Genomic DNA, 27086 nt, shown 5'->3' with positions numbered 1-27086 from the left:
CACCTCTCTCACTTCCTCCTCTTTTCTTCCCTCCATCCCCACCTCCCTCCCTCCTCCTTTCCTCCCTCCCTCTCCCCTCCTTTCCTCCCTCCCTCCCTCCTCCTTTCCTCCCTCCCTCCCTCTCCCCTCCCTCCCTCTCCCCTCCTTTCCTCCCTCCCTCCCTCCTCCTTTCCTCCCTCCCTCCCTCCCTCCCTCTCCCCTCCCCACCTCCCTTCCTCCTCGTTTCCTCCCTCCCTCTCCCCTCCCCACCGCCCTCCCTCCTCCTTTCCTCCCCCCCCATCTCTCTCTCTGTGTGAAGTGAGGGGGTGGTGAGAGGTGATAGAGGGCAGATGTTTCCTCTCTTCCTCTTTTAAAGACTTGAAACATCCCTTTGAAGAGGGGGGTGATGAAAGGAAATAAAGAGGTAGAGAAAGAGAGAAACCTTTAAACAGCGTGTGTATAAAACCCAGGAACAGGTACTGGTTGGCCCATTAGGTGTATAAAACCCAGGAAAAGGTACTGGTTGGCCCATTAGGTGTACAAAACCCAGGAAAAGGTACTGGTTGGCCCATTAGGTGTATAAAACCCAGGAACAGGTACTGGTTGGCCCATTAGGTGTATAAAACCCAGGAAAAGATACTGGGTGGCCGATTAAGTGTATAAAACCCAGGAATAAGTACTGGTTGGCCGATCAGGTGCCAGTGATCTGTTCTACTTTAGTCCAGCCTACCATTATATATTTGCCTAGTTAAATAAAGGTTAAATAAAATAAATAAATACGCATCAAAATATGTGTCATGTAGTTGAATGAAATCCAACAGAACTTTGTCCTGATAGTTTGAGTGTATTATAGGTCAATGTCTGCTTACTTGCATGAAGCTAACTCAATATCCCCATCATGTGGCGGAAAGCAGAACATTAAAGTGACGTCAAAATTGTGACCACTTATTTATTTATTCATTTATTTTACCTTTATTTAACCAGGCAAGTCAGTTAAGAACAAATTCTTATTTTCAATGACGGCCTAGGAACAGTGGGTTACCTGCCTTGTTTAGGGGCAGAACGACAGATTTGTACCTTGTCAGCTCGGGGATTTGAACTCGCAACCTTCCGGTTAGTAGGAGAAGGGTTGCAAAATTCAGAGAACTTTCAATAAATTCCCTGGTTTTCCCCAAATCCCGGTTGGACGTTTCCCAGAATCAGGAGGGAATAAATTGGACATTTGGAATATTCCAAACAGGATTTTTGTATGTGAAGGCTGTAATTGTAAATTACTGAGCTGAACATGAAATCAGGGATTCACATACAGAGAACATCTCAAAATATTTACCATTATTGATTATATCAACATTTATTTCATAAACATTTTTTTCCCCACTATATATGCATATCTTGGGGGGGTTGTGGGGTTCGTGACATCAACATTAGACGTATGACGAGAGCCGCAGGGGAGATGAGTTGGCTTAGGCTGTGGACAGGGAGAGAAAGAGAGTGAGAGTGAGAGAAAGAGAGAGATTGAAAGAGAGAGATTGAAAGAGAGAGAGAGAGAGAGAGAGAGAGAGAGAGAGAGAGAGACTATTAACATTTCACACTTGTTATTTTACTCTGAAGGGTTCAGACAGAAGTCTACATCTATACGATTGGTTTTCATATCAGCCTAATACGTTACAACTCACCTTTCACTGTGACCTTCGCCAGAGCCTCGCTGGAACCAACGTGGTTGGTCGCCACGCATTTGTAGGTCCCGCTGTCATTCAACTTCACCTGGCCAATCAGCAGCTGGCCATCCTTAATGGTCTCCGCCCGTGCGGGCATGCCGGCCCGGCCCACCCGTGTCCAACGGAATGTGATTGGGTGAGAGCCGTGGGCGAGGCACTGGAGACGGAGGGTGTCACCGGGGCGGAGTCTAACCTGGTCTGGTAGACTGGTGGTGTAGGGAGGGGCTGGGGAGGAAGAGGAGGAAGAGGGGGGAGAGTTATGACATGTCAATGTGTGTGTGTGTGTGTGTGTGTGTGTGTGTGTGTGTGTGTGTGTGTGTGTGTGTGTGTGTGTGTGTGTGTGTGTGTGTGTGTGTGTGTGTGTGTGTGTGCGTGTTGGAGTGTGTGTACTCACAGTCCACCTCTAGCTGTGTGTATGCCTGGCTGTATCCGTGTGTATTGGTGGCATTACAGATGTACTGTCCTGAATCCTGGCGCCCCACGCTGGTCAGAGTCAGAACTCCACCCTCCACAGTGTGCTTCCATGGTAACGGGGCTCGCAGTTTAGACCAGGAGACAACAGGAAGGGGAGAACCTGGGGGGGGGATACAGGGATGTGGTTATAAAGTAGTCCCATAGGGCTCTGGTCAACAGTAGTGATTACATAGAGAACAGGGAAACAGCCTGTCTGATATCAAATCCATTATTATCATTGATTGATTTACTGACTGATTGATTGACTGACTGGTTGACTAATTGACTGATTGGTTGACTCACTGACTGATTAAATGATTGATTGATTGACTGATTAAATGTTTGATTGAGTGATTAACTGACTGATTGACTGACTGATTGATTGACTGATTAAATGATTGATTGACTGATTAACTGACTGATTGATTGATTGACTGATTGACTAATTGACTTATTGGTTGACTCACTGACTGATTAAATGATTGATTGATTGACTGATTGCCTGACTAATTGATTGAATGACTCACTGACTGATTGACTGAATGATTGACTGACTGATTGACTGATTGACTGACTGATTGATTGAATGACTCACTGACTGATTGACTGACTGACTGATTATTACCTGTGGCCTGACACTGCATGGTGACCATGTGACCCTCCACAGCTGTCACCTCTGCCATGGATACCGTCGCCTTGGGTGCGTTGGCAGCGCCCTGGCCGCCCTCAACGATGACCTCCACCTTGACCTCGGCGACCCCCTCAGTGTTCTGGGCCTGACACACGTACACTCCAGCGTCCTCAGAGCTCACTGCTGCCACCTGGAGACAGGGGACATGGAGGGAGACAGTTGTGTCTGTCTGTCTTTGTGTGTCTGTCTGTCTTTGTGTGTCTGTCTGTGTTTGTGTGTCTGTCTGTGTTTGTGTGTCTGTCTGTCTGTCTTTGTGTGTGTATGTCTGTGTTTGTGTGTCTGTCTGTCTGTGTTTGTGTGTCTGTCTGTCTGTCTTTGTGTGTGTCTGTGTGTGTGTGTGTGTGTGTGTGTGTGTGTGTGTGTGTGTGTGTGTGTGTGTGTGTGTGTGTGTGTGTGTGTGTGTGTGTGTGTGTACAGCATGTCTATATGTAGGTGTACGGGCAGATCGTCTGACCTTCAGTGTACTGGTGTCCTCTGTCTTTGTGGTTACCAGCTGTGTTCCGTGGCGTTGCCAGGTAACGGAGGGGCGTGGCCTACCTGTGGCGTGGCATTCCAGAGCTACAGGTTCACCAAGCCGGACTCGCAGGGGCCCTGCCGGGGTTACCCGCACCTTAGGGGAATCTGAGGCGAGAGGACATGCACAACACACACACACACACAAACACACAAACACACACAGAAGAAGAGAGGGTTGAGTGTGGTTTTCCACTTCTTCAGGTGGTACACAGACAGATACATGATACATGAAAAAGTTTAATTTACTGACGTTTCAAGTTCCAACCATATGAAGAATGATCCTCCAACTCTAGAACTACATGTCAACTACTATAACTCCAGCCCTCCTGATTCCTCTCAGTATACACCCTTCCCCATCCTACCCTGAAACTGCATGTCAACTACTATAACTCCAGCCCTCCTGATTCCTCTCACTATACACCCTTCTCCATCCTACCCTGACACTACATGTCAACTACTATAACTCCAGCCCTCCTGATTCCTCTCACTATACACCTTCCCCATCCTACCCTGACACTACATGTCAACTACTATAACTACAGCCCTCCTGACTCCTCTCACTATACACCCTTCTCCATCCTACCCTGACACTACATGTCAACTACTATAACTACAGCCCTCCTGACTCCTCTCACTATACACCCTTCCCCATCCTACCCTGACACTACATGTCAACTACTATAACTACAGCCCTCCTGATTCCTCTCAGTATACACCTTTCCCCATCCTACCCTGACACTACATGTCAACTACTATAACTACAGCCCTCCTGATTCCTCTCAGTATACACCCTTCCCCATCCTACCCTGACACTACATGTCAACTACTATAACTCCAGCCCTCCTGATTCCTCTCACTATACACCCTTCTCCATCCTACCCTGACACTACATGTCAACTACTATAACTACAGCCCTCCTGACTCCTCTCACTATACACCCTTCTCCATCCTACCCTGACACTACATGTCAACTACTATAACTACAGCCCTCCTGATTCCTCTCAGTATACACCCTTCTCCATCCTACCCTGACACTACATGTCAACTACTATAACTACAGCCCTCCTGACTCCTCTCACTATACACCCTTCCCCATCCTACCCTGACACTACATGTCACCACTATAACTCCAGCCCTCCTGATTCCTCTCAGTATACACCCTTCCCCATCCTACCCTGACACTACATGTCAACTACTATAACTACAGCCCTCCTGACTCCTCTCACTATACACCCTTCTCCATCCTACCCTGACACTACATGTCAACTACTATAACTACAGCCCTCCTGACTCCTCTCACTATACACCCTTCTCCATCCTACCCTGACCCTACATGTCACCTACTATAACTCCAGCCCTCCTGATTCCTCTCACTATACACCCATCTCCATCCTACCCTGACACTACATGTCACCACTATAACTCCAGCCCTCCTGATTCCTCTCACTATACACCTTCCCCATCCTACCCTGACACTACATGTCAACTACTATAACTCCAGCCCTCCTGATTCCTCTCAGTATACACCTTCTCCATCCTACCCTGACACTACATGTCAACTACTATAACTCCAGCCCTGCGGATTCCTCTCAGTATACACCTTCTCCATCCTACCCTGACACTACATGTCACCACTATAACTCCAGCCCTCCTGATTCCTCTCACTATACACCTTCCCCATCCTACCCTGACACTACATGTCAACTACTATAACTCCAGCCCTCCTGATTCCTCTCAGTATACACCCTTCTCCATCCTACCCTGACACTACATGTCACCACTATAACTCCATCCCTCCTGATTCCTCTCACTATACACCTTCCCCATCCTACCCTGACACTACATGTCAACTACTATAACTCCAGCCCTCCTGATTCCTCTCACTATACACCTTCCCCATCCTACCCTGACACTACATGTCAACTACTATAACTCCAGCCCTCCTGATTCCTCTCAGTATACACCCTTCTCCATCCTACCCTGACACTACATGTCACCACTATAACTCCATCCCTCCTGATTCCTCTCACTATACACCCATCTCCATCCTACCCTTACCCATGATCCTCTCCATCACCACCCATCCATCCTCACTCCTGGAGCTCTATCTCTGGGCCTCTTCTCCCCTCAGCCCTGTCCCTCCCTGAAGCTCTATCTCTGGGGCGCTTCTCCCCTCAGCCCTGCCTCTCCCTGGAGCTCTATCTCTGGGGCTCTTCTCCCCTCAGCCCTGTCCCTCCCTGGAGCTCTATCTCTGGGCCTCTTCTCCCCTCAGCCCTGTCTCTCCCTGGAGCTCTATCTCTGGGCCTCTTCTCCCCTCAGCCCCGTCCCTCCCTGGAGCTCTATCTCTGGGCCTCTTCTCCCCTCAGCCCTGTCCCTCCCTGGAGCTCTATCTCTGGGCCTCTTCTCCCCTCAGCCCTGTCCCTCCCTGGAGCTCTATCTCTGGGCCTCTTCTCCCCTCAGCCCTGTCCTTCCCTGGAGCTCTCTCTCTAGGTTAGGGATGGTCACTCACGTTTGATGGTCAGTGAGGCCATCATGGTGCTTCGGCCCGCAGAGTTAGTTGCCACGCAACGGTACTGCCCCTGGTTACCGTTCCTGGTGTTAGCGATGGTGAGCACGGAACCATCCGGACCAATCTTCACGTTATCTAAGGACAGAGTAGATAGGATCGGTTAGAACGAGTTAGAACCATCTAACCACTTATGACCGGTTAGGACCAGTTAAAACCAGTTCAATTATCACATTTTTTATAAACTGTCCATTTAACATTGTGTCACAGCTATTGTGTAGTTGAGTACCATTCAAGGGCTGTGTGTGCGTGCGTGTGCGTGCCTGTGTGTGTCTGTCTGCCTGTGTGCATATGTGTGGTCAGAGCCCTACCTGCCAGTGGATGGTTGTTGGTTCTCTTCCACTCCAGATGGACGGGCTGTGACCCACTGACCACCCGGCAGCGGAAACTGACCGACTCCCCCTGCCGGACCCCTGCTGACCTGGGCTCAACTGACACTACTGGGGCCTGGGCACATACTGGATAGGAGGGAGAGATAAGTAAGTAACACACACACTGCCATACACTCTATAGGTGTCCTCCAGGGCTCAGATCTAGGCCCTCTCCTATTTTCTCTTTATACCAAGTCACATGGCTCTGTCATATCCTCTCATGGTCTCTCCTATCATTGCTATGCGGATGACACTCAACTACTTTTCTCCTTCCCTCCTTCTGACACCCAGGTGGTGACACACATCTCTGCTTGCCTGGCAGATATCTCAGCTTGCATGTCGGCCCACCATCTCAAGCTCAACGTCGACAAGATGGAGCTGCTTTTCTTCCTGGGGGAAGGCCTGACCACTCCAAGACCTCTCCATCCCGGTTGACAACTCCAAGTTGTCCCCCGCCCAGTGTGAAAAGAATTTTGGCGTGACCCTGGACAACACCCTGTCGTGACCCTGGACAACACCCTGGCGTGACCCTGGACAACACCCTGGCGTGACCCTGGACAACACCCTGCCGTGACCCTGGACAACACCCTGCCGTGACCCTGGACAACACCCTGGCGTCCAAAACAAGACCATGGTACTTGCCTACGGAGCAGCAAGAGGAACTGTCCCTCCCTACCTTCAGGCTATGCTCAAACCCAAGCTCTCTGTTCTGCCACCTCTGGTCTCCCACTCAGCCCATTCCAAGCTATTCTCTGTCCTGGTACTCCAATGGTGGAACCAGCTTCCCCCTGAAGCTAGGACAGCATCTTCTGAAAACATCTGAAAATCTACCTCTTCGAACAGTATCTTAAATAATCACACAGCACCCCCCCCCCCTCCCCCCACTAGCTCTGACTCTGCTATTAGCTTCTTTATTGAAGAAAATGTCATGACTATGACTGTGATATGTGGTTGTCCTAACTAAGCAGGTTGGCCATTTGAGAACAAGTTCTCTTTTACAACTGCGACCTGCCCAAGATAAAGCAAAGCAGTGCGACAAAAACAACATCACAGAGTTACACATGGAATAAACAATCATGCAATCAATAACACAATAGAAAAGTGTACGCACAGTGTGTGCAAATGTAGAAGAGTAGAGATGTAGGCAATAAATAGGCCATAAAGGCAAAATAATTACAATTTACTATTAACACAGGAGTGACAGATGTGCAGATGATGATGTGCAAGTAGAGACCCTGGGGTGCAAAAGAGCAAGAGGGTAAGTAATAATATGGGATGAGGCAGTTGGGTGTGCTATTTACAGATTGGCTGTGTACAGCTACAGTGATCGGTAAGCTGATGCTTAAATTTAGAGAGGGAGATATAAGACAGTGATTTTTGCAATTCGTTCCAGTCATTGGCAGCAGAGAACTGGAAGGAAAGGCGGCCAAAGTAAGTGTTGAAGTGTTGATGACCAGTGAAATATAACTGCTTGTGCTACGGGTGAGTGTTGATATGGTGACCATTAAGCTGAGATAAGGCTTGACTTTACCTAGCAAAGACTCATAGATGAACTGGAGCCAATGGGTTTGACGACGAATATGTAGTGAGAGCCAGCCAACGAGAGCATACAGGTCGCAGTGGTGGGTAGTATATGGGGCTTTGGGGACAAAATGGATGGCACTGTGATAGACTACATTCACTTTGCTGAGTAGAGTGTTGGAGGCTATTTTATAAATGACATCGCCGAAGTCAAGTATCGGTAGGATAATCAGATTTACCAGGGTATGTTTGGCAGCATGAGTAAAGGAGGCTTTGTTGCGAAATAGGAAGCTGATTCTAGATTTAATTTTGGAATGGAGATGCTTAATGTGAGTCTGGAAGGAGAGTTTGCAGTCTAACCAGACACCTAGGTATTTGTAGTTAGTAGTCCACATATTCTAGGTCAGAATCGTCCAGAGTAGTGATGCTAGTCGGGCGGGAGGGTGCGGACAGCAATCGGTTGAAGAACATGCACTTAGTTTTACTGGCATTTAAAAGCAGTTGGAGGCCACGGAAGGAGTGTTGTATGACGTTGAAGCTCGTTTAGAGGTTTGTTAGCACAGTGTCCAAAGAAGGGCCAGATGTATAGAGAATGGTGTCGTCTGCGTTGAGGTGGATCAGGGAATCACCAGCAGCTAGAGCAACATCATTGATATATACAGAGAAAAGAGTCGGCCCGAGAATTGAACCCTGTGGCACCCCCCCTGTGGCACCCTGTGGCATCCGATTTGACACACTGAACTCTATCAGAGAAGTAGTTGGTGAACCAGGTGAGGCAGTCATTTGAGAAGCCAAGGCTATTGAGTCTGCCGATAAGAATGCGGTGATTGACAGAGTTGAAAGCCTTGGCCAGGTCGATGAAGACAGCTGCACAGTAATGTCTCTTATCGATTGCGGTTATGATATCGTTTTGGACCTTGAGCGTAGCTGAGGTGCACCCATGACCATCTCGGAAACCAGATTGCATAGTGGAGAAGGTACGTTGGGATTCGAAATGGTTGGTAATCTGTTTGTTAACTTGGCTTTCGAAGATTTTAGAAAGGCAGGGCAGGATGGATATAGGTCTATAACAGTTTGGGTCTAGAGTGTCTCCCGCTTTGAAGATGGGGATGACCCCGGCAGCTTTCCAATCTTTGGGGATCTCAGACAATACGAAAGAGAGGTGGAATAGGCTAGTAATAGGGGTTGCAACAATTTCGACGGATAATTTTAGAAAGAGAGGGTCCAGATTGTCTAGCCCAGCTGATTTGTAGGGATCCAGATTTTGCAGTTCTTTCCGAACATCAGCTGCCTGGATTTGGATGAAGGAGAACTGGGGGGCGTGGGCAAGTTGCTGCAGGGGGTGCTGAAATGTTGGCCGGGGTAGGGGTAGCCAGGTGGAAAGCATGGCCAGCCATGGAAAAATGCTTCCTGAAATTGTCGATTATCGTAGATTTATCGGTGGTGACAGTGTTTCCTAGCCTCAGTGCAGTGGGCTGCTGGGGGGAGGTGGTCTTGTTCTCCATGGACTTTACAGTGTCTCAAAACGTTTTGGAATTAGTGCTACAGGAAGCAAGTTTCTGTTTGAAAAAGCTAGCCTTAGCTTTCCTAACTGGCTGAGAATATTGGTTACCGAGTTCCCTGAAAATGTGCAAATTGCCGGGGCTATTCGATGTTAATGCAGAATGCCACAGGATGCTTTTGTGCTGGTCAAGGGCAGTCAAGTTTGGGATGAACCAAGGGCTATATCTGTTCTTAGTTCTAAATGTTTTGAAAGGGGCATGCTTATTTAAGATGGTGAGGAAAGCACTTTTGAAGAGCAACCAGACATCCTCTACTGACGGGATGAGGTCAATATCCCTCCAGGATACCCGTGCCAGGTTGATTAGAAAGGCCTGCTTGCTGAAGTGTTTTAGGGAGCGTTTGACGGTGATGAGGGGCGGTCGTTTGACCGCGGGCCCATTACGCACGCAGGCAATGAGGCAATGATTACTGAGATAGTGGTTGAAGACAGCAGAGGTGTATTTAGAGGGCAAGTTGGTCAGGATGATATCTAAGAGGGTGCCCATGGTTACGGATTTAGGGTTGTACCTGGTAGGTTCCTTGATCATTTGTGTGAGATTGAGGGCATTATGCATGTCCCAGTTTAGGTCACCTAACAGTACGAACTCTGAAGACAGATGGGGGGCGATCAATTCAAATATGGTGTCCAGGGCACAGCTGGGGCTGAAGGGGGTGTATAACAAGCGGCAACAATGAGAGACTTGTATCTGGAAAGGTGGATTTTTAGAAGTAGAAGCTCGAATTGATAGGACACAGACTTGGATAGTATGACAGAACTCTGCAGGCTATCTCTGCAGTAGATTGCAACTCCGCCCCCATTGGCAGATCTATCTTGTTGGGAAATGTTATAGTTATGGATGGAAATTTCAGGATATTTGATGGCCTTCCTAAGCCAGGATTCAGACACGGCTAGGACATCCGGGTTGGCGGAGTGTGCTAAAGTAGTGAGTAAAACAAACCTAGGGAGGAGGATTCTAATGTTAACATGCATGAAACCAAAGCTTTTACGGTTACAGAATTCAACAAATGAGAGCGCCTGGGGAGTGATGCTGGGGGCTGCAGGGCTTGGGTTAATTTCTACATCACCAGAGGAAAAGAGGAGGAGTGGGGTAAGGGTAGGATAAGATTTCTGGGTGCGGAAAAATAGATTCAAGGCATAATGTACAGACAAGGTTATGGTAGGATGTGAGTACAGTGGAGGTAAACCTAGGCATTGAGTGACGATGAGAGAGGTTTTGTCTCTAGAGGCACCACTTAAGCCAGGTGAGGTCACCGCATGTGTGGGGGGGTGGAACAAAGGGGCTAGCCAAGGCATATTGAGCTGGGCTGGAGGCTCTACAGTGAAATAAGACAATCACTAACCAAAACAGCAGTAGACAAGGTATATTGACATTAGGGAGTGGCATGTGTTGCAGAGGAATCATAGGGTCCAGTGAGCAGCCAGGCGAGCTGGAGACACGACGATTCAGACAGCTAGCAGACCAGGGCTAGCAGGCTAGCAGATGGGCCTCAGGGGGACGTCGCAATGGAAGAGCCTATTGAAACCCCCTTGGACGGTCACGTCGGCAGACCAGGGCTAGCAGGCTAGCAGATGGGCCTCAGGGGGACGTCGCAATGGAAAAGCCTATTGAAACCCCCTTGGACGGTCACGTCGGCAGACCAGGGCTAGCAGGCTAGCAGATGGGCCTCAGGGGGACGTCGCAATGGAAAAGCCTATTGAAACCCCCTTGGACGGTCACGTCGGCAGACCAGACGTGATGGATCGGCAGGGATCCATTTCGGCAGCGAAGAGTCCAGGCCAATCAGCAAAAGAGGTATTGAAGCCCAGGAATTGTCTGATGGATCTCTTCGGCTAGCCGGAACATGGGCCTAGCTCAAGGCTAGCTTCAGGCTAACTGGTGCTTTCTTCAGGACAGAGACGTTAGCCATGAGTAGCCACTCGGATAGCAGCTAGCTAGCTGCGATGATCCGGTGTAAAGGTTCAGAGCTTGCGGTAGGAGTCCGGAGATGTGGTAGAGAAAAGCAGTCCGATATGCTCTGGGTTGACATCACGCTGTGCAGACCGGCAGACCGGCAGGACCGAGGCCGGCTGATGCCTGGGTTAACGGTAAGGACCGCTAGCAGTGGCTAACTGACTACTAGCTAGTAGCTAGTTAGCTGGCTAGCTTCTGATGGGGGTTCCGGTTCTAAAGTGTAAAAATAGCAGATCCGTACCACATTGGGTGAGGCTGTCATGTTATGTCTTGTCCCTGTGCTTTCTCTTCTCTTCGTTTCCCCCTGCTGGTCGTATTAGGTTACTATCTTTCTCTCTCTCTATCGTTCCGTTCCTGCTCCCAGCTGTTCCCCATTCTCCTAACGACCTCGTTTACTCTCTCACACCTGTCTCCTCTTTTGCCCTCTGATTATGTCTCTATTTCTCTCTCTGTTTCTGCTTCTGTCCTTGTCGGATTCTTGTTTGCTTTGCCCTTGTCCCGTCCTGTCGTAATCTGCCTCTTCATTAGATGCTGCGTGTGAGCAGGTGTCTCTGTCCTCTACGGCCCGCGCCTACCCAGAGGGACCTGCAGTCTGTTGCCGCTAGCCCTGCAATTCTCCTCTACTACTAGAAGGAGGACTCTCCTGCAAAGATAGAGGATTTATGTTTTCCCTGTTTGGACATCTCCTGTAAAGATTGAGGATTTATGTTTTCCCTGTTTGGACATTAAAAGACTGTTTCTGTTGAATCGCTGTTGGGTCCTCACTCACGCATAACAGAAGAATCCGACCAAGAATGGACCCAGCGACTTCGGATCCTCTCTACTCAGCCGTCGAGATCCAGGGAACGATGCTAGGCAGACACGAGCAGGAATTGTCTGCTGCTCGACATGCCGTTGAGACCCTGGCCGCCCAAGTCTCCGACCTCTCGAAACATATTCACAATCTCCGCCTCGATCCACCGGCTACTTCCAGGGCTTCCGAGTCTCCGGAGCCCAGAATTAATAACCCACCGTGTTACTCTGGGGAGCCCACTGAATGCCGCTCGTTTCTCACCCAGTGTGATATTGTGTTCTCTCTCCAGCCCAACACGTACTCCAGGGGTACAGCTCGTATCGCCTACGTCATATCTCTCCTTACTGGACGGGCTCGTGAGTGGGGCACCGCAATCTGGGAGGCAAGGGCTGAGTGTACTAACCAGTATCAGAACTTTAAGGAGGAGATGATACGGGTTTTTGATCGTTCAGTTTTTGGGAAAGAAGCTTCCAGGGCTCTGTCTTCCCTATGTCAAGGTAATCGATCCATAACGGACTACTCTATAGAGTTTCGCACTCTTGCTGCCTCCAGTGACTGGAACGAGCCGGCGTTGCTCGCTCGTTTTCTGGAGGGTCTCCACGCGGAGGTAAAGGATGAGATTCTCTCCCGGGAGGTTCCTTCCAGCGTGGATTCTTTGATTGAACTCGCTATTCGTATAGAACGACGGGTAGATCTTCGTCACCGAGCTCGTGGAAGAGAGCTCGCGTTATCCGTTTCCCCCCTCTCCGCATCACTACCATCTTCCTCCACTGGCTCAGGTGCTGAGCCCATGCAGCTGGGGGGTATTCGCATCTCGACTAAGGAGAGGGAACGGAGAATCACCAACCGCCTCTGTCTCTATTGCGGTTCCGCTGGTCATTTTGTCATTTCATGTCCAGTAAAAGCCAGAGCTCATCAGTAAGCGGAGGGCTACTGGTGAGCGCTACTACTCAGGTCTCTCCTTCAATATCCTGTACTACCTTGTCGGTCCATCTACGCTGGACCGGTTCGGCAGCTTCCTGCAGTGCCTTGATAGACTCTGGGCGGAGGGCTGTTTTATGGACGAAGCCTGGGCTCGGGAACATGACATTCCTCTCAGACAGTTAGGGGAGCCCACGGCCCTGTTCGCCTTGGATGGTAGTCCTCTCCCCAGGATTCAGCGTGAAACGTTACCTTTAACCCTCACTGTCTCTGGTAATCATAGCGAAACCATTTCTTTTTTGATTTTTTGTTCACCTTTTACACCTGTTGTTTTGGGCCATCCCTGGCTAGTGTGTCATAATCCTTCTATTAATTGGTCTAGTAATTCTATCCTCTCCTGGAACGTCTCTTGTCATGTGAAATGTTTAATGTCTGCTATCCCTCCTGTTTCTTCTGCCCCCTCTTCACAGGAGGAGCCTGGTGATTTGACAGGGGTGCCGGAGGAATATCATGATCTGCGCACGGTCTTCAGTCGGTCCAGGGCCACCTCCCTTCCTCCTCACCGGTCGTATGATTGTAGTATTGATCTCCTTCCGGGTACCACTCCCCCCCGGGGTAGACTATACTCTCTGTCGGCTCCCGAACGTAAGGCTCTCGAAGATTATTTGTCTGTAGCTCTCGACGCCGGTACCGTAGTCCCTTCCTCCTCTCCCGCCGGAGCGGGGTTTTTTTTTGTTAAGAAAAAGGACGGTACCCTGCGCCCCTGCGTGGATTATCGAGGGCTGAATGACATAACGGTTAAGAATCGTTATCCGCTTCCCCTTATGTCTTCAGCCTTCGAGATCCTGCAGGGAGCCAGGTTTTTCACTAAGTTGGACCTTCGTAACGCTTACCATCTCGTGCGCATCAGGGAGGGGGACGAGTGGAAAACGGCGTTTAACACTCCGTTAGGGCACTTTGAATACCGGGTTCTGCCGTTCGGTCTCGCTAACGCTCCTGCTGTCTTTCAGGCATTAGTGAATGATGTACTGAGAGACATGCCGAACATCTTTGTTTTCGTGTACCTAGACGATATCCTGATTTTTTCACCGTCACTCCAGATTCATGTTCAGCACGTTCGACGTGTTCTCCAGCGCCTTTTAGAGAATTGTCTTTATGTGAAGGCTGAGTAGTGCGCTTTTCATGTCTCCTCCGTCACATTTCTCGGTTCTGTTATTTCCGCTGAAGGCATTCAGATGGATTCCGCTAAGGTCCAAGCTGTCAGTGATTGGCCCGTCCCTAAGTCACGTGTCGAGCTGCAGCGCTTTCTCGGTTTCGCGAATTTCTATCGTCGTTTCATTCGTAATTTCGGTCAGGTGGCAGCTCCTCTCACAGCCCTTACTTCTGTCAAGACGTGCTTTAAGTGGTCCGTTTCCGCCCAGGGAGCTTTTGATCTCCTCAAGAAGCGTTTTACATCCGCTCCTATCCTTGTTACACCTGACGTCTCTAGACAGTTCATTGTCGAGGTTGACGCGTCAGAGGTGGGCGTGGGAGCCATTCTGTCCCAGCGCTCCCATTCTGACGATAAGGTCCATCCTTGCGCGTATTTTTCTCATCGCCTGTCGCCGTCGGAACGTAACTATGATGTGGGAAACCGCGAACTGCTCGCCATCCGCTTAGCCCTAGGCGAATGGCGACAGTGGTTGGAGGGGGCGACCGTTCCTTTTGTCGTTTGGACTGACCATAAGAACCTTGAGTACATCCGTTCTGCCAAACGACTTAATGCGCGTCAGGCTCGTTGGGCGCTGTTTTTCGCTCGTTTCGAGTTCGTTATTTCTTATCGTCCGGGCTCAAAGAACACCAAGCCTGATGCTTTGTCCCGTCTCTTCAGTTCTTCAGTAGCCTCCACCGACCCCGAGGGGATTCTCCCTGAGGGGCGTGTTGTCGGGTTGACTGTCTGGGGAATTGAGAGGCAGGTAAAGCAAGCACTCACTCACACTCCGTCGCCGCGCGCTTGTCCTAGGAACCTTGTTTTCGTTCCCGTTCCTACTCGTCTGGCCGTTCTTCAGTGGGCTCACTCTGCCAAGTTAGCCGGCCATCCCGGCGTTCGGGGTACGCTTGCTTCTATTCGCCAGCGTTTCTGGTGGCCCACTCAGGAGCGTGACACGCGTCGTTTCGTGGCTGCTTGTTCGGACTGCGCGCAGACTAAGTCCGGTAACTCTCCTCCTGCCGGCCGTCTCAGACCGCTTTCTATTCCCTCTCGACCGTGGTCTCACATCGCCTTAGACTTTATTACCGGTCTTCCTTCGTCAGCGGGGAAGACTGTTATTCTAACGGTTGTCGATAGGTTCTCTAAGGCGGCTCATTTTATTCCCCTCGCTAAGCTTCCTTCTGCTAAAGAGACGGCACAAATCATCATTGAGAATGTTTTCAGAATTCATGGCCTTCCGTCAGACGCCGTTTCGGACAGGGGTCCGCAATTCACGTCTCAATTTTGGAGGGAGTTTTGCCGTTTGATTGGGGCTTCCGTCAGTCTCTCTTCCGGTTTTCACCCCCAGTCTAACGGTCAAGCAGAACGGGCCAATCAGACGATTGGTCGCATCTTACGCAGTCTTTCCTTTCGAAATCCTGCGTCTTGGGCAGAACAGCTCCCCTGGGCAGAATACGCTCACAACTCGCTTCCTTCGTCTGCGACTGGGCTATCTCCTTTTCAGAGTAGCCTCGGGTACCAGCCTCCTCTGTTCTCGTCCCAGCTCGCCGAGTCCAGCGTCCCCTCCGCTCAGGCTTTTGTCCAACGTTGTGAGCGCACCTGGAAGAGGGTCAGGTCTGCACTTTGCCGTTATAGGGCGCAGACTGTGAGAGCCGCTAATAAGCGTAGGACTAAGAGTCCTAGGTATTGTCGCGGTCAGAGAGTATGGCTCTCCACTCGTAACCTTCCCCTTATGACAGCTTCTCGCAAGTTGACCCCGCGGTTCATTGGTCCGTTCCGTATTTCTCAGGTCATTAATCCTGTCGCAGTGCGACTTCTTCTTCCGCGACATCTTCGTCGCGTCCACCCGGTCTTCCATGTCTCCTGTGTCAAGCCTTTTCTTCGCGCCCCCGTTCGTCTTCCCCCCGTCCTTGTCGAGGGCGCACCTATCTACAGGGTCCGGAAGATTATGGACATGCGTCCTCGGGGCCGTGGTCATCAGTACCTAGTGGATTGGGAGGGTTACGGTCCTGAGGAAAGGAGTTGGGTTCCATCTCGGGACGTGCTGGACCGTTCGCTGATCGATGATTTCCTCCGTTGCCGCCAGGTTTCTTCCTCGAGTGCGCCAGGAGGCGCTCGGTGAGTGGGGGGGGTACTGTCATGTTATGTCTTGTCCCTGTGCTTTCTCTTCTCTTCGTTTCCCCCTGCTGGTCGTATTAGGTTACTATCTTTCTCTCTCTCTATCGTTCCGTTCCTGCTCCCAGCTGTTCCCCATTCTCCTAACGACCTCGTTTACTCTCTCACACCTGTCTCCTCTTTTGCCCTCTGATTATGTCTCTATTTCTCTCTCTGTTTCTGCTTCTGTCCTTGTCGGATTCTTGTTTGCTTTGCCCTTGTCCCGTCCTGTCGTAATCTGCCTCTTCATTAGATGCTGCGTGTGAGCAGGTGTCTCTGTCCTCTACGGCCCGCGCCTACCCAGAGGGACCTGCAGTCTGTTGCCGCTAGCCCTGCAATTCTCCTCTACTACTAGAAGGAGGACTCTCCTGTAAAGATTGAGGATTTATGTTTTCCCTGTTTGGACATTAAAAGACTGTTTCTGTTGAATCGCTGTTGGGTCCTCACTCACGCATAACAGAGGCGGGATGCAGGAGAGTAAGTTCAGTCCGTAGATCGATTTTGAGATTAAAAATATATTTTTTTAAATATACAGAGAAAACGATATATATGACAAGACAAAGACAAGACAAAGACAAAACAGACGTCCGACTGCTACGCCATCTTGGAATGCATGAATGCAAGCTATCTTCAGGCGAATGCTCTGTCAGGCACTCTGCTAAATGACTCAATGTAAAATGTAAAAATGAGGAGAGATAGGTTAGTAAGACACACACACACACACACACACACACTGTAGGAGAGATAGGTTAGTAACACACACACACACATATAACACAAACACACACTGTAGGAGAGAAGAGACAAGGTTATAGCACACACACACACACACACAGAGAGACACGCACACACACACACACACGCACACACACACACACACACACACACACAGAAATAGACACACACACTAGTTATTGACATCCTCCGATGCAACAGAGAGTTCAGGGTTCCACCCAAAGGGGGGGTTCAATGAGTTGACACACACTCACTCACACACACACACACACACTCACTCACACACACACATGCACGTACACACACTCACACACACTCACACACAAGCACGTACACACACACACACTCACACGCTATTCTTGCATATACAGGATTCACATATAGAGAGTAATATAGACCATGTCCACATTGAATGGTATACATCTAAAGGCATGCAGGCACGCACGTACACTCACACACCAAACACACACACACACCAAACACACATACACACACTCAAATAAAACACACACACAGGGGCAGACTGTGAGCTTTCAGTCTGGTCTGTGGGGAGAACAGCAAACAAATGCCACCCCAGAGCAAACATCCAATAGGACCATGACTCAGCAAGACTAGATCATTGGGACATGATATTAACACGGTATTATAAATTCACATCTACAGTAAAAAAAAAAGGAAATGTATCACCGTGCATTTACATTTCTGAGAAACATTTTATGTTAAGATTAAGAATTCTAAACCATCACCAACATTAGTTTATTAGTTTATTCATAATACCAAAACTTTTTTTAGAAAGTAGAAAGTTTAAAGCAGTTTAGAGCTAATAATATCTACTTAAAAGGGATAGTGCAGCAATTTAACATATGTAGATATTTATTTCCTGGCCTTGTCTATAGACTGCTTTCAAGATTAGGAAACAAAAATTAAAATAAAAAAATCTCTGAACTATCCCAGTAAATGATTTAATAACATGTTCTGCATTGTAGTGTAGAGAGAAGCAGCTTATAGTTTAATAACATGTTCTGCATTGTAGTGTAGAGAGAAGCAGCAGTAGTAGTTTACCTGTCCAGAGTAGAGAACAGAGGAGCAGTGCTGTTGTGGAGGAATCCATGTTGCATAGAGCAAAGATATCCCTCTCTCCTGTCCTACAACCTCTATCTCTCTCTCTGCCTCTCTCTCTCTCTCTCTCTCTCTCTCTCTCTCTCTGCCCCTCTCTCTCTGCCCCCTCTCTCTCTGCCCCTCTCTCTCTCTCTCTCTCTCTCTGCCCCTCTCTCTCTCCCTCTCTCTCTCTCTCTGCCCTCTCTCTCTCTCTCTCTCTGCCTCTCTCTCTCTCTCTGCCTCTCTATCTCTCTTTCTCTATCTCTCTGCCTCTCTCTCTCCTGTCCTACAACCTCTCTCTCGCTCTCTCCCTCTCTCTCTCTCCCTCTCTCACTCTCTCTGCCTTCCTCTCTCTCTCTGCCTCTCTCTCTCTCTCTGTCTGTCTTCAGTCTTCTGCTGTGTGGTGTGTTGTCTCGCAGTCTCTCTTTCTCTCCTCCCCCTCTCTCCCTCCTCACTTATTTGTGTGTTCAGCTTACCCAGATAGGCAGGCAGTCAGACAGTTAGACAGACAGACTGGCAGTCAGTTGCAGGATATTAGCTCAGAAACAGAGAAGAAATGTCTGCCCCCCCCCAACATTACATTTACATTTACATTTAAGTCATTTAGCAGACGCTCTTATCCAGAGCGACTTACAAATTGGTGCTTTCACCTTATGACATCCAGTGGATAGAACATAGAACCAGCATAGAAAAATCATCCTAGAACCAGACAATAAATGTCATTCTAGAACCAGGCCATGAATATCATCGTAGAACCATCCCTGAAATATCATCCTAGAACCAGACAATAAATGTCATTCTAGAACCAGGCCATGAATATCATCGTAGAACCATCCCTGAAATATCATTCTAGAACCAGCCCATAAATATCATTCTAAAACCAGCTCATGAATATCATCCTAGAACCAGCCCATAAATATAATCCTGAACCAGCCCATGATTATCATCCTAGAACCAGCCCATAAATATAATCCTAGAACCAGCCCAGAAATATAATCCTAGAACCAGCCCATAAATATAATCCTAGAACCAGCCCAGAAATATAATCCTAGAACCAGCCCAGAAATATAATCCTAGAACCAGCCCAGAAATATCATCCTAGAACCAGCCCATAAATATCATTCTAGAACCAACCCAGAAATATCATCCTAGAACCAGCCCAGAAATATCATTCTAGAACCAACCCAGAAATATCATCCTAGAACCAGCCTAGAAGTGTCATCCTAGAACCAGCCCATAAATATCATTCTAAAACCAGCCCATGAACATCATCCTAGAACCAGCCCAGAAATATCATCCTAGAACCAACCCAGAAATATCACCCTTTAACCAGCCCAGAAATGTCATTCTAGAGCCAGCCAATGAATATCATCCTAGAACCAGCCCAGAAATGTCATCTTAGAACCAGCCCAGAAATGTCACCCTAGAACCAGCCCAGAAATGTCATCCTAGTACCAGCCCATAAATGCCATCCTAGAACCAGCCCAGAAATACCCCCGTAGAACCAGCCCAGAAATATCACCCTAGAACCAGCCCAGAAATATCATCCAGAACCAGCCCAGAAATGTCATCCTAGAACCAGCCCAGAAATGTCATCTTAAAACCAGCCCTGCTGTTTGATATATACTCAGAAAGGTCTCATTATAATGTACTGGATTGTAGCCTAGAAGTTATCACTTGTTACTTTATTATGAATTAATAACATATATTTGTAAGTATTCTTCATATGTTAAATGAATTCAATAACCCCACTTAAGGAGTCTGAATTTTGTATCATTACAAATACAACCTGGGAGTCAACTGGAAACATAAAGAACAAGATCACATCAGAGATGTTGTATCGACTTCATCGCTAGATAAGAAGGGCTTCTCTCTCATACCTATTTTGTTTTGGTGTCAGTTTGTCAACAAGAGGGCAACGCACTACTAGAGACCTCTAGGGAGAGAAGCCTCTGACTGCAGTGTGCAGTTCGGGGCCGGGCTCAATGTGGGCGGAGTCAGAAGTCGGGGCCGACCTCAATGTGGGCGGAGTCAAACACGTTTAACCCGAACCCTTCCCGTCACCTTCAAGGTCTTTGAGGTTCACGTCGAAGGTATCAACGCGCCAATGAAAGCCAATCTTAATCAAGCCTAACCTACATAGATAAAACTATAAACCATGGAAGTAAGTGAGACTGTCATTATGCATAATGTACTATAAACCATGGAAGTAAGTGAGACTGTCATTATGCATAATGTACTATAAACCATGGAAGTAAGTGAGACTGTCATTATGCATAATGTACTATAAACCATGGAAGTGAGTGAGACTGTCATTATACATAATGTACTATAAACCATGGAAGTAAGTGAGACTGTCATTATGCATAATGTACTATAAACCATGGAAGTAAGTGAGACTGTCATTATGCATAATGTACTATAAACCATGGAAGTGAGTGAGACTGTCATTATACATAATGTACTATAAACCATGGAAGTGAGTGAGACTGTCATTATACATAATGTACTATAAACCATGGAAGTGAGTGAGACTGTCATTATACATAATGTACTATAAACCATGGAAGTGAGTGAGACTGTCATTATACATAATGTACTATAAACCATGGAAGTGAGTGAGACTGTCATTATGCATAATGTACTATAAACCATGGAAGTGAGTGAGACTGTCATTATACATAATGTACTATAAACCATGGAAGTGAGTGAGACTGTCATTATACATAATGTACTATAAACCATGGAAGTGAGTGAGACTGTCATTATACATAATGTACTATAAACCATGGAAGTGAGTGAGACTGTCATTATGCATAATGTACTATAAACCATGGAAGTAAGTGAGACTGTCATTATACATAATGTACTATAAACCATGGAAGTAAGTGAGACTGTCATTATGCATAATGTACTATAAACCATGGAAGTAAGTGAGACTGTCATTATGCATAATGTACTTTGTAATACTCATGTTATACCAGTGCAGTGGTATATTTCTATATGACCAACTACCGCACCAATGTTAGCATAGCATTAATTAGCACCCATTTGCACGTGAGCTAGCTAATTGCTCACAATGAGGGAATCTTATTTGGACAAATTTGAGCAGTACGCCTAGGTTTACATTTTTATTTTTATTTTTTTATTTTACCTTTATTTAACTAGGCAAGTCAGTTAATTAAGAACAAATTCTTATTTTCAATGACGGCCTAGGAACAGTGGGTTAACTGCCTGTACAGTTATGTAATCGATTTGATCCTTGATTTTCTGTGTTTCTTCAATGTATGCCTTGTTGTGTTTGGCTCTAAATGTGTATCGTTGATGCCGACAGCCATCCCCTAAGTTGCACATAGCGAGTCTACACAGCCTACACATAGTTTATACACTAATGAAATCCCCTGGTCCCAACATGCATGACAAGTCAAGAAAAGTCATTGTAACTTGTCCACATTTCAAACAAGTTAAATTGTTATGGCTGGAATCATAGTTCAATAACAATAATACTATCAGAGAACTACAACACGTAACAGTACTACAACATGTACCAGTGATACTATCAGAGAACTACAACATGTAACAGTAATACTATCAGAGAACTACAACATGTAACAGTACTACAACATGTACCAGTGATACTATCAGAGAACTACAACATGTAACAGTAATACTATCAGAGAACTACAACATGTAACAGTGATACTATCAGAGAACTACAACATGTAACAGTAATACTATCAGAGAACTACAACATGTAACAGTACTACTATCAGAGAACTACAACATGTAACAGTAATACTATCAGAGAACTACAACATGTAACAGTAATACTATCAGAGAACTACAACATGTAACAGTACTACTATCAGAGAACTACAACATGCAACAGTAAAACTACAAAATGTAACAGTACTACTATCAGAGAACTACAACATGTAACAGTAAAACTACAAAATGTAACAGTACTACTATCAGAGAACTACAACATGTAACAGTAAAACTACAAAATGTAACAGTACTACTATCAGAGAACTACAACATGTAACAGTACAACTACAAAATGTAACAGTACTACTATCAGAGAACTACAACATGTAACAGTAATACTATCAGAGAACTACAACATGTAACAGTGATACTATCAGAGAACTACAACATGTAACAGTACTACTATCAGAGAACTACAACATGTAACAGTGATACTATCAGAGAACTACAACAACATGTAACAGAGAATAATACCTATCAGAGAACTACAACATGTAACAGTACTACTATCAGAGAACTACAACATGTAACAGTAATACTATCAGAGAACTACAACATGTAACAGTAATACTATCAGAGAACTACAACATGTAACAGTACTACTATCAGAGAACTACAACATGTAACAGTATACTATCAGAGAACTACAACATGTAACAGTAATACTATCAGAGAACTACAACATGTAACAGTAATACTATCAGAGAACTACAACATGTAACAGTACTACTATCAGAGAACTACAACATGTAACAGTACTACTATCAGAGAACTACAACATGTAACAGTACTACTATCAGAGAACTACAACATGTAACAGTACTACTATCAGAGAACTACAACATGTAACAGTAAAACTACAAAATGTAACAGTACTACTATCAGAGAACTACAACATGTAACAGTACTACTATCAGAGAACTACAACATGTAACAGTACAACTACAAAATGTAACAGTACTACTATCAGAGAACTACAACATGTAACAGTAATACTATCAGAGAACTACAACATGTAACAGTAATACTATCAGAGAACTACAACATGTAACAGTGATACTATCAGAGAACTACAACATGTAACAGTAATACTATCAGAGAACTACAACATGTAACAGTACTACTATCAGAGAACTACAACATGTAACACAGTACTACTATCAGAGAACTACAACATGTAACAGTACTACTATCAGAGAACTACAACATGTAACAGTAATACTATCAGAGAACTACAACATGTAACAGTGATACTATCAGAGAACTACAACATGTAACAGTAATACTATCAGAGAACTACAACATGTAACAGTGATACTATCAGAGAACTACAACATGTAACAGTACTACAACATGTAACAGTGATACTATCAGAGAACTACAACATGTAACAGTAATACTATCAGAGAACTACAACATGTAACAGTGATACTATCAGAGAACTACAACATGTAACAGTACTACTATCAGAGAACTACAACATGTAACAGTGATACTATCAGAGAACTACAACATGTAAGAATAATACCATCAGAGAACTACAACATGTAACAGTACTACTATCAGAGAACTACAACATGTAACAGTAATACTATCAGAGAACTACAACATGTAACAGTACTACTATCAGAGAACTACAACATGTAACAGTACTACTATCAGAGAACTACAACATGTAACAGTAATACTATCAGAGAACTACAACATGTAACAGTAATACTATCAGAGAACTACAACATGTAACAGTACTACTATCAGAGAACTACAACATGTAACAGTACTACTATCAGAGAACTACAACATGTAACAGTACTACTATCAGAGAACTACAACATGTAACAGTACTACTATCAGAGAACTACAACATGTAACAGTACTACTATCAGAGAACTACAACATGTAACAGTACTACTATCAGAGAACTACAACATGTAACAGTAATACTATCAGAGAACTACAACATGTAACAGTAATACTATCAGAGAACTACAACATGTAACAGTACTACTATCAGAGAACTACAACATGTAACAGTACTACTATCAGAGAACTACAACATGTAACAGTAATACTATCAGAGAACTACAACATGTAACAGTAATACTATCAGAGAACTACAACATGTAACAGTAATACTATCAGAGAACTACAACATGTAACAGTACTACTATCAGAGAACTACAACATGTAACAGTACTACTATCAGAGAACTACAACATGTAACAGTACTACTATCAGAGAACTACAACATGTAACAGTACTACTATCAGAGAACTACAACATGTAACAGTACTACTATCAGAGAACTACAACATGTAACAGTAATACTATCAGAGAACTACAACATGTAACAGTGATACTATCAGAGAACTACAACATGTAACAGTACTACTATCAGAGAACTACAACATGTAACAGTACCACTATCAGAGAACTACAACATGTAACAGTACCACTATCAGAGAACTACAACATGTAACAGTACCACTATCAGAGAACTACAACATGTAACAGTACTACTATCAGAGAACTACATCATGTAACAGTACTACTATCAGAGAACTACAACATGTAACAGTACTACAACATGTAACAGTACCACTATCAGAGAACTACAACATGTAACAGTACTACTATCAGAGAACTACAACATGTAACAGTACTACTATCAGAGAACTACAACATGTAACAGTACCACTATCAGAGAACTACAACATGTAACAGTACTACTATCAGAGAACTACAACATGTAACAGTACTACTATCAGAGAACTACAACATGTAACAGTACTACTATCAGAGAACTACAACATGTAACAGTACTACTATCAGAGAACTACAACATGTAACAGTACTACTATCAGAGAACTACAACATGTACTAGTTCTGCTGCTCCTGGTCTGACTTCATTTGATTTGATCTCTGAATGTCTGTTACCTGGCAGCCAGACAAGTCTGTTCCATACAAGTTCATCAACTTCCTTTTCTTACAGAAGCAGATCAACTTCTTTAACTATAGTTTATAAGAACAACTGAAAGTAGTTGTTTTCATAGGAATCACATTTCACAAACACTGCTTCCTGAAATCAAGAGACCTTTGTAGTCAGTGAAATGATAAGTGAGAATTAAATGAAAAGTTACATAGGAATATAAAAAATTGTTTTTCAAAAATATCCCAGATTTGCGTTTGGTTGTATTCGATGTCCATCTGCAGAATAAGTGGAGAGGGTGTATTCTTGCTTCGGGGTTAGTTTACACTGAGAAGTTGTTAGAATTTCTCTAATTCCATCCCTTTCAATCACCTCCCGCACCTTGAAAGGACCAACTATAAACAGGTTAGTTGTGCTTCAAAATGACATTTTTTAAATATTTAATTTATATGGGTAAAGAAATACATAAAGTTTGAGAATAAAGCAATAAGATGAAAAAGGTCAGCAGATGGAATTCAGTCAAACCTGATACTTGTTCCTTGCTACTCTCCATAATGGTTTGATTACATGTTTAGCCGTTATGCTAGCATTACATTTCCCATTGTGTGTTTGATTACATGTTTAGCCGTTAAGCTAGCATTACATTCCTCATTGTGTGTTTGATTACATGTTTAGCCGTTATGCTAGCATTACATTTCCCATTGTGTGTTCTACATTGCACAAGCCATCTATGTGGTTATGCTCCAGCTGTTGTAAGAGTGTGCTTGCATGTTAGGTCTGAGTCAAACTGAAACTAGATAAAGAGAAGTTACCACTGTCTGGTGTTGACATTTTGTGTAACAGTGGACAATGCTAATGAATTCAGAGAAACTATTGTACTAGGTTGCCTTATAAGGTAACTTCAGCTTTTTGATACACACATACATTGACGTAGGTGATCACACCACTAGGGAGTGATCACATGTATATAATCAGCTGGGCCCTTAGGTGGGCTGCATACAACCTGTGTTTCCATTGTTAACTTCTGTCTGCAGTTGCATTAATAAAGGTGTGATTGGTTTACTTAAAGAAGATATTGGTGAAATCAGCAGTCAGACACTAAGCCAATGATTGATAAGAAACAAGGAACCTACCGAGACAGAATCCAGTGATGTATATTATGACGTGTGTCTGTTGTCTCAAGAGGGATAAACTCAGTCATCAGTCACATGGGCTACAGACAGGAAGTCACATCCACCACCTGGGAAAGAAAGAGAACATTTAGAGATTTCTCAGATATACAATATAACATTTGGCTTAGTGACGCCATTTCATAGTTGTAAACTGGTTTTCTAGTTCTATACGGTACATTCAGAAACTGTTCAGAACCCTTGACTTTATCAACATTTTGTTACGTTACAGCCTTATTCTAAAATTGATATAATAACAATTTTTCCTCATCAATCTACAAATAATACCCCATAATGACAAAGCAAAACAGGTTTTAGACCCTTTGCTATGAGACTCAACATTTTGCTCAGGTGCATCCTGTTTCCATTGATAATCCTTGAGATGTTTCTACAACTTGATTGGAGTCCACCTATTCTAAATGAAATTGATTGGACATTATTGGAAAGGCACACACCTGTCTATATAAGGTCCGAATGTTGACAGTGAATATCAGCGAAAACCAAGCCATGAGGTTGAAGGAATTGTCCGTAGAGGGCAGAGACAGGATTATGTCGAGGCACAGATCTGGGGAAGGGTACCAAAACACTTCTGCAGCATAGAAGGTCCCCCAAAAACACAGTGGCTTCCATCATTCTTAAATGGAAGGTTAGAACCACCAAGACTCTTCCTCGAGCTGCCTTGTCACGACTTCCGCCGAAGTTGGCCCCCTGCCTGTTCGGGCGGTGCTCGGCGGTCGTCGTCACCGGCCTACTAGCCTTTTTCGTTTTTTGCTTGTTTTGTCTTATTAGTTGCACCTGTGTCTTTTGTGTTTACTTGATGTGCTTCCTTATTTATAGCTAGGCTACCCGCCCTTGTTTTGTCTTATTAGTTGCACCGGTGTCTTTTGTGTTTACTTGATGGGCTTCCTTATTTATAGCTAGGCTACCCGCCCTTGTTTTGTCTTATTAGTTGCACCTGTGTCTTTTGTGTTTACTTGATGGGCTTCCTTATTCATAGCTA

General features: G+C 45.5%; 1 protein-coding gene across 2 annotated transcripts; it reads right to left on the bottom strand.

The window, feature by feature from the left end:
* Positions 1-1207: 1207 nt before the first annotated feature.
* On the bottom strand, positions 1208-25485 carry LOC135560024 (basement membrane-specific heparan sulfate proteoglycan core protein-like). Of its 2 annotated transcripts, none has more exons than XM_065001028.1 (8): positions 25443-25485; positions 6235-6381; positions 5867-6001; positions 3296-3462; positions 2776-2971; positions 2092-2271; positions 1656-1922; positions 1208-1447 (listed from the first exon to the last, which is right to left on the bottom strand). In XM_065001028.1, the coding sequence occupies exons 1-8, from the start codon at positions 25468-25470 to the stop codon at positions 1443-1445; spliced, it is 1125 nt and encodes a 374-aa protein (XP_064857100.1). In that variant the 5' UTR covers positions 25471-25485; the 3' UTR covers positions 1208-1442. The 2 variants fall into 2 exon arrangements, with proteins under 2 accessions (XP_064857100.1, XP_064857099.1); XM_065001027.1 differs by lacking the exon at positions 25443-25485 and adding an exon at positions 18185-18327.
* Between the last annotated feature and the right edge of the window lie 1601 nt (positions 25486-27086).

This window comes from Oncorhynchus nerka, linkage group LG15 (assembly GCF_034236695.1).
Source record: "Oncorhynchus nerka isolate Pitt River linkage group LG15, Oner_Uvic_2.0, whole genome shotgun sequence".
Lineage (NCBI taxonomy): Eukaryota > Metazoa > Chordata > Actinopteri > Salmoniformes > Salmonidae > Oncorhynchus > Oncorhynchus nerka.
Note: the sequence above shows the minus strand (reverse complement) of the source record. Positions and strands in the feature narration are given on the sequence as shown.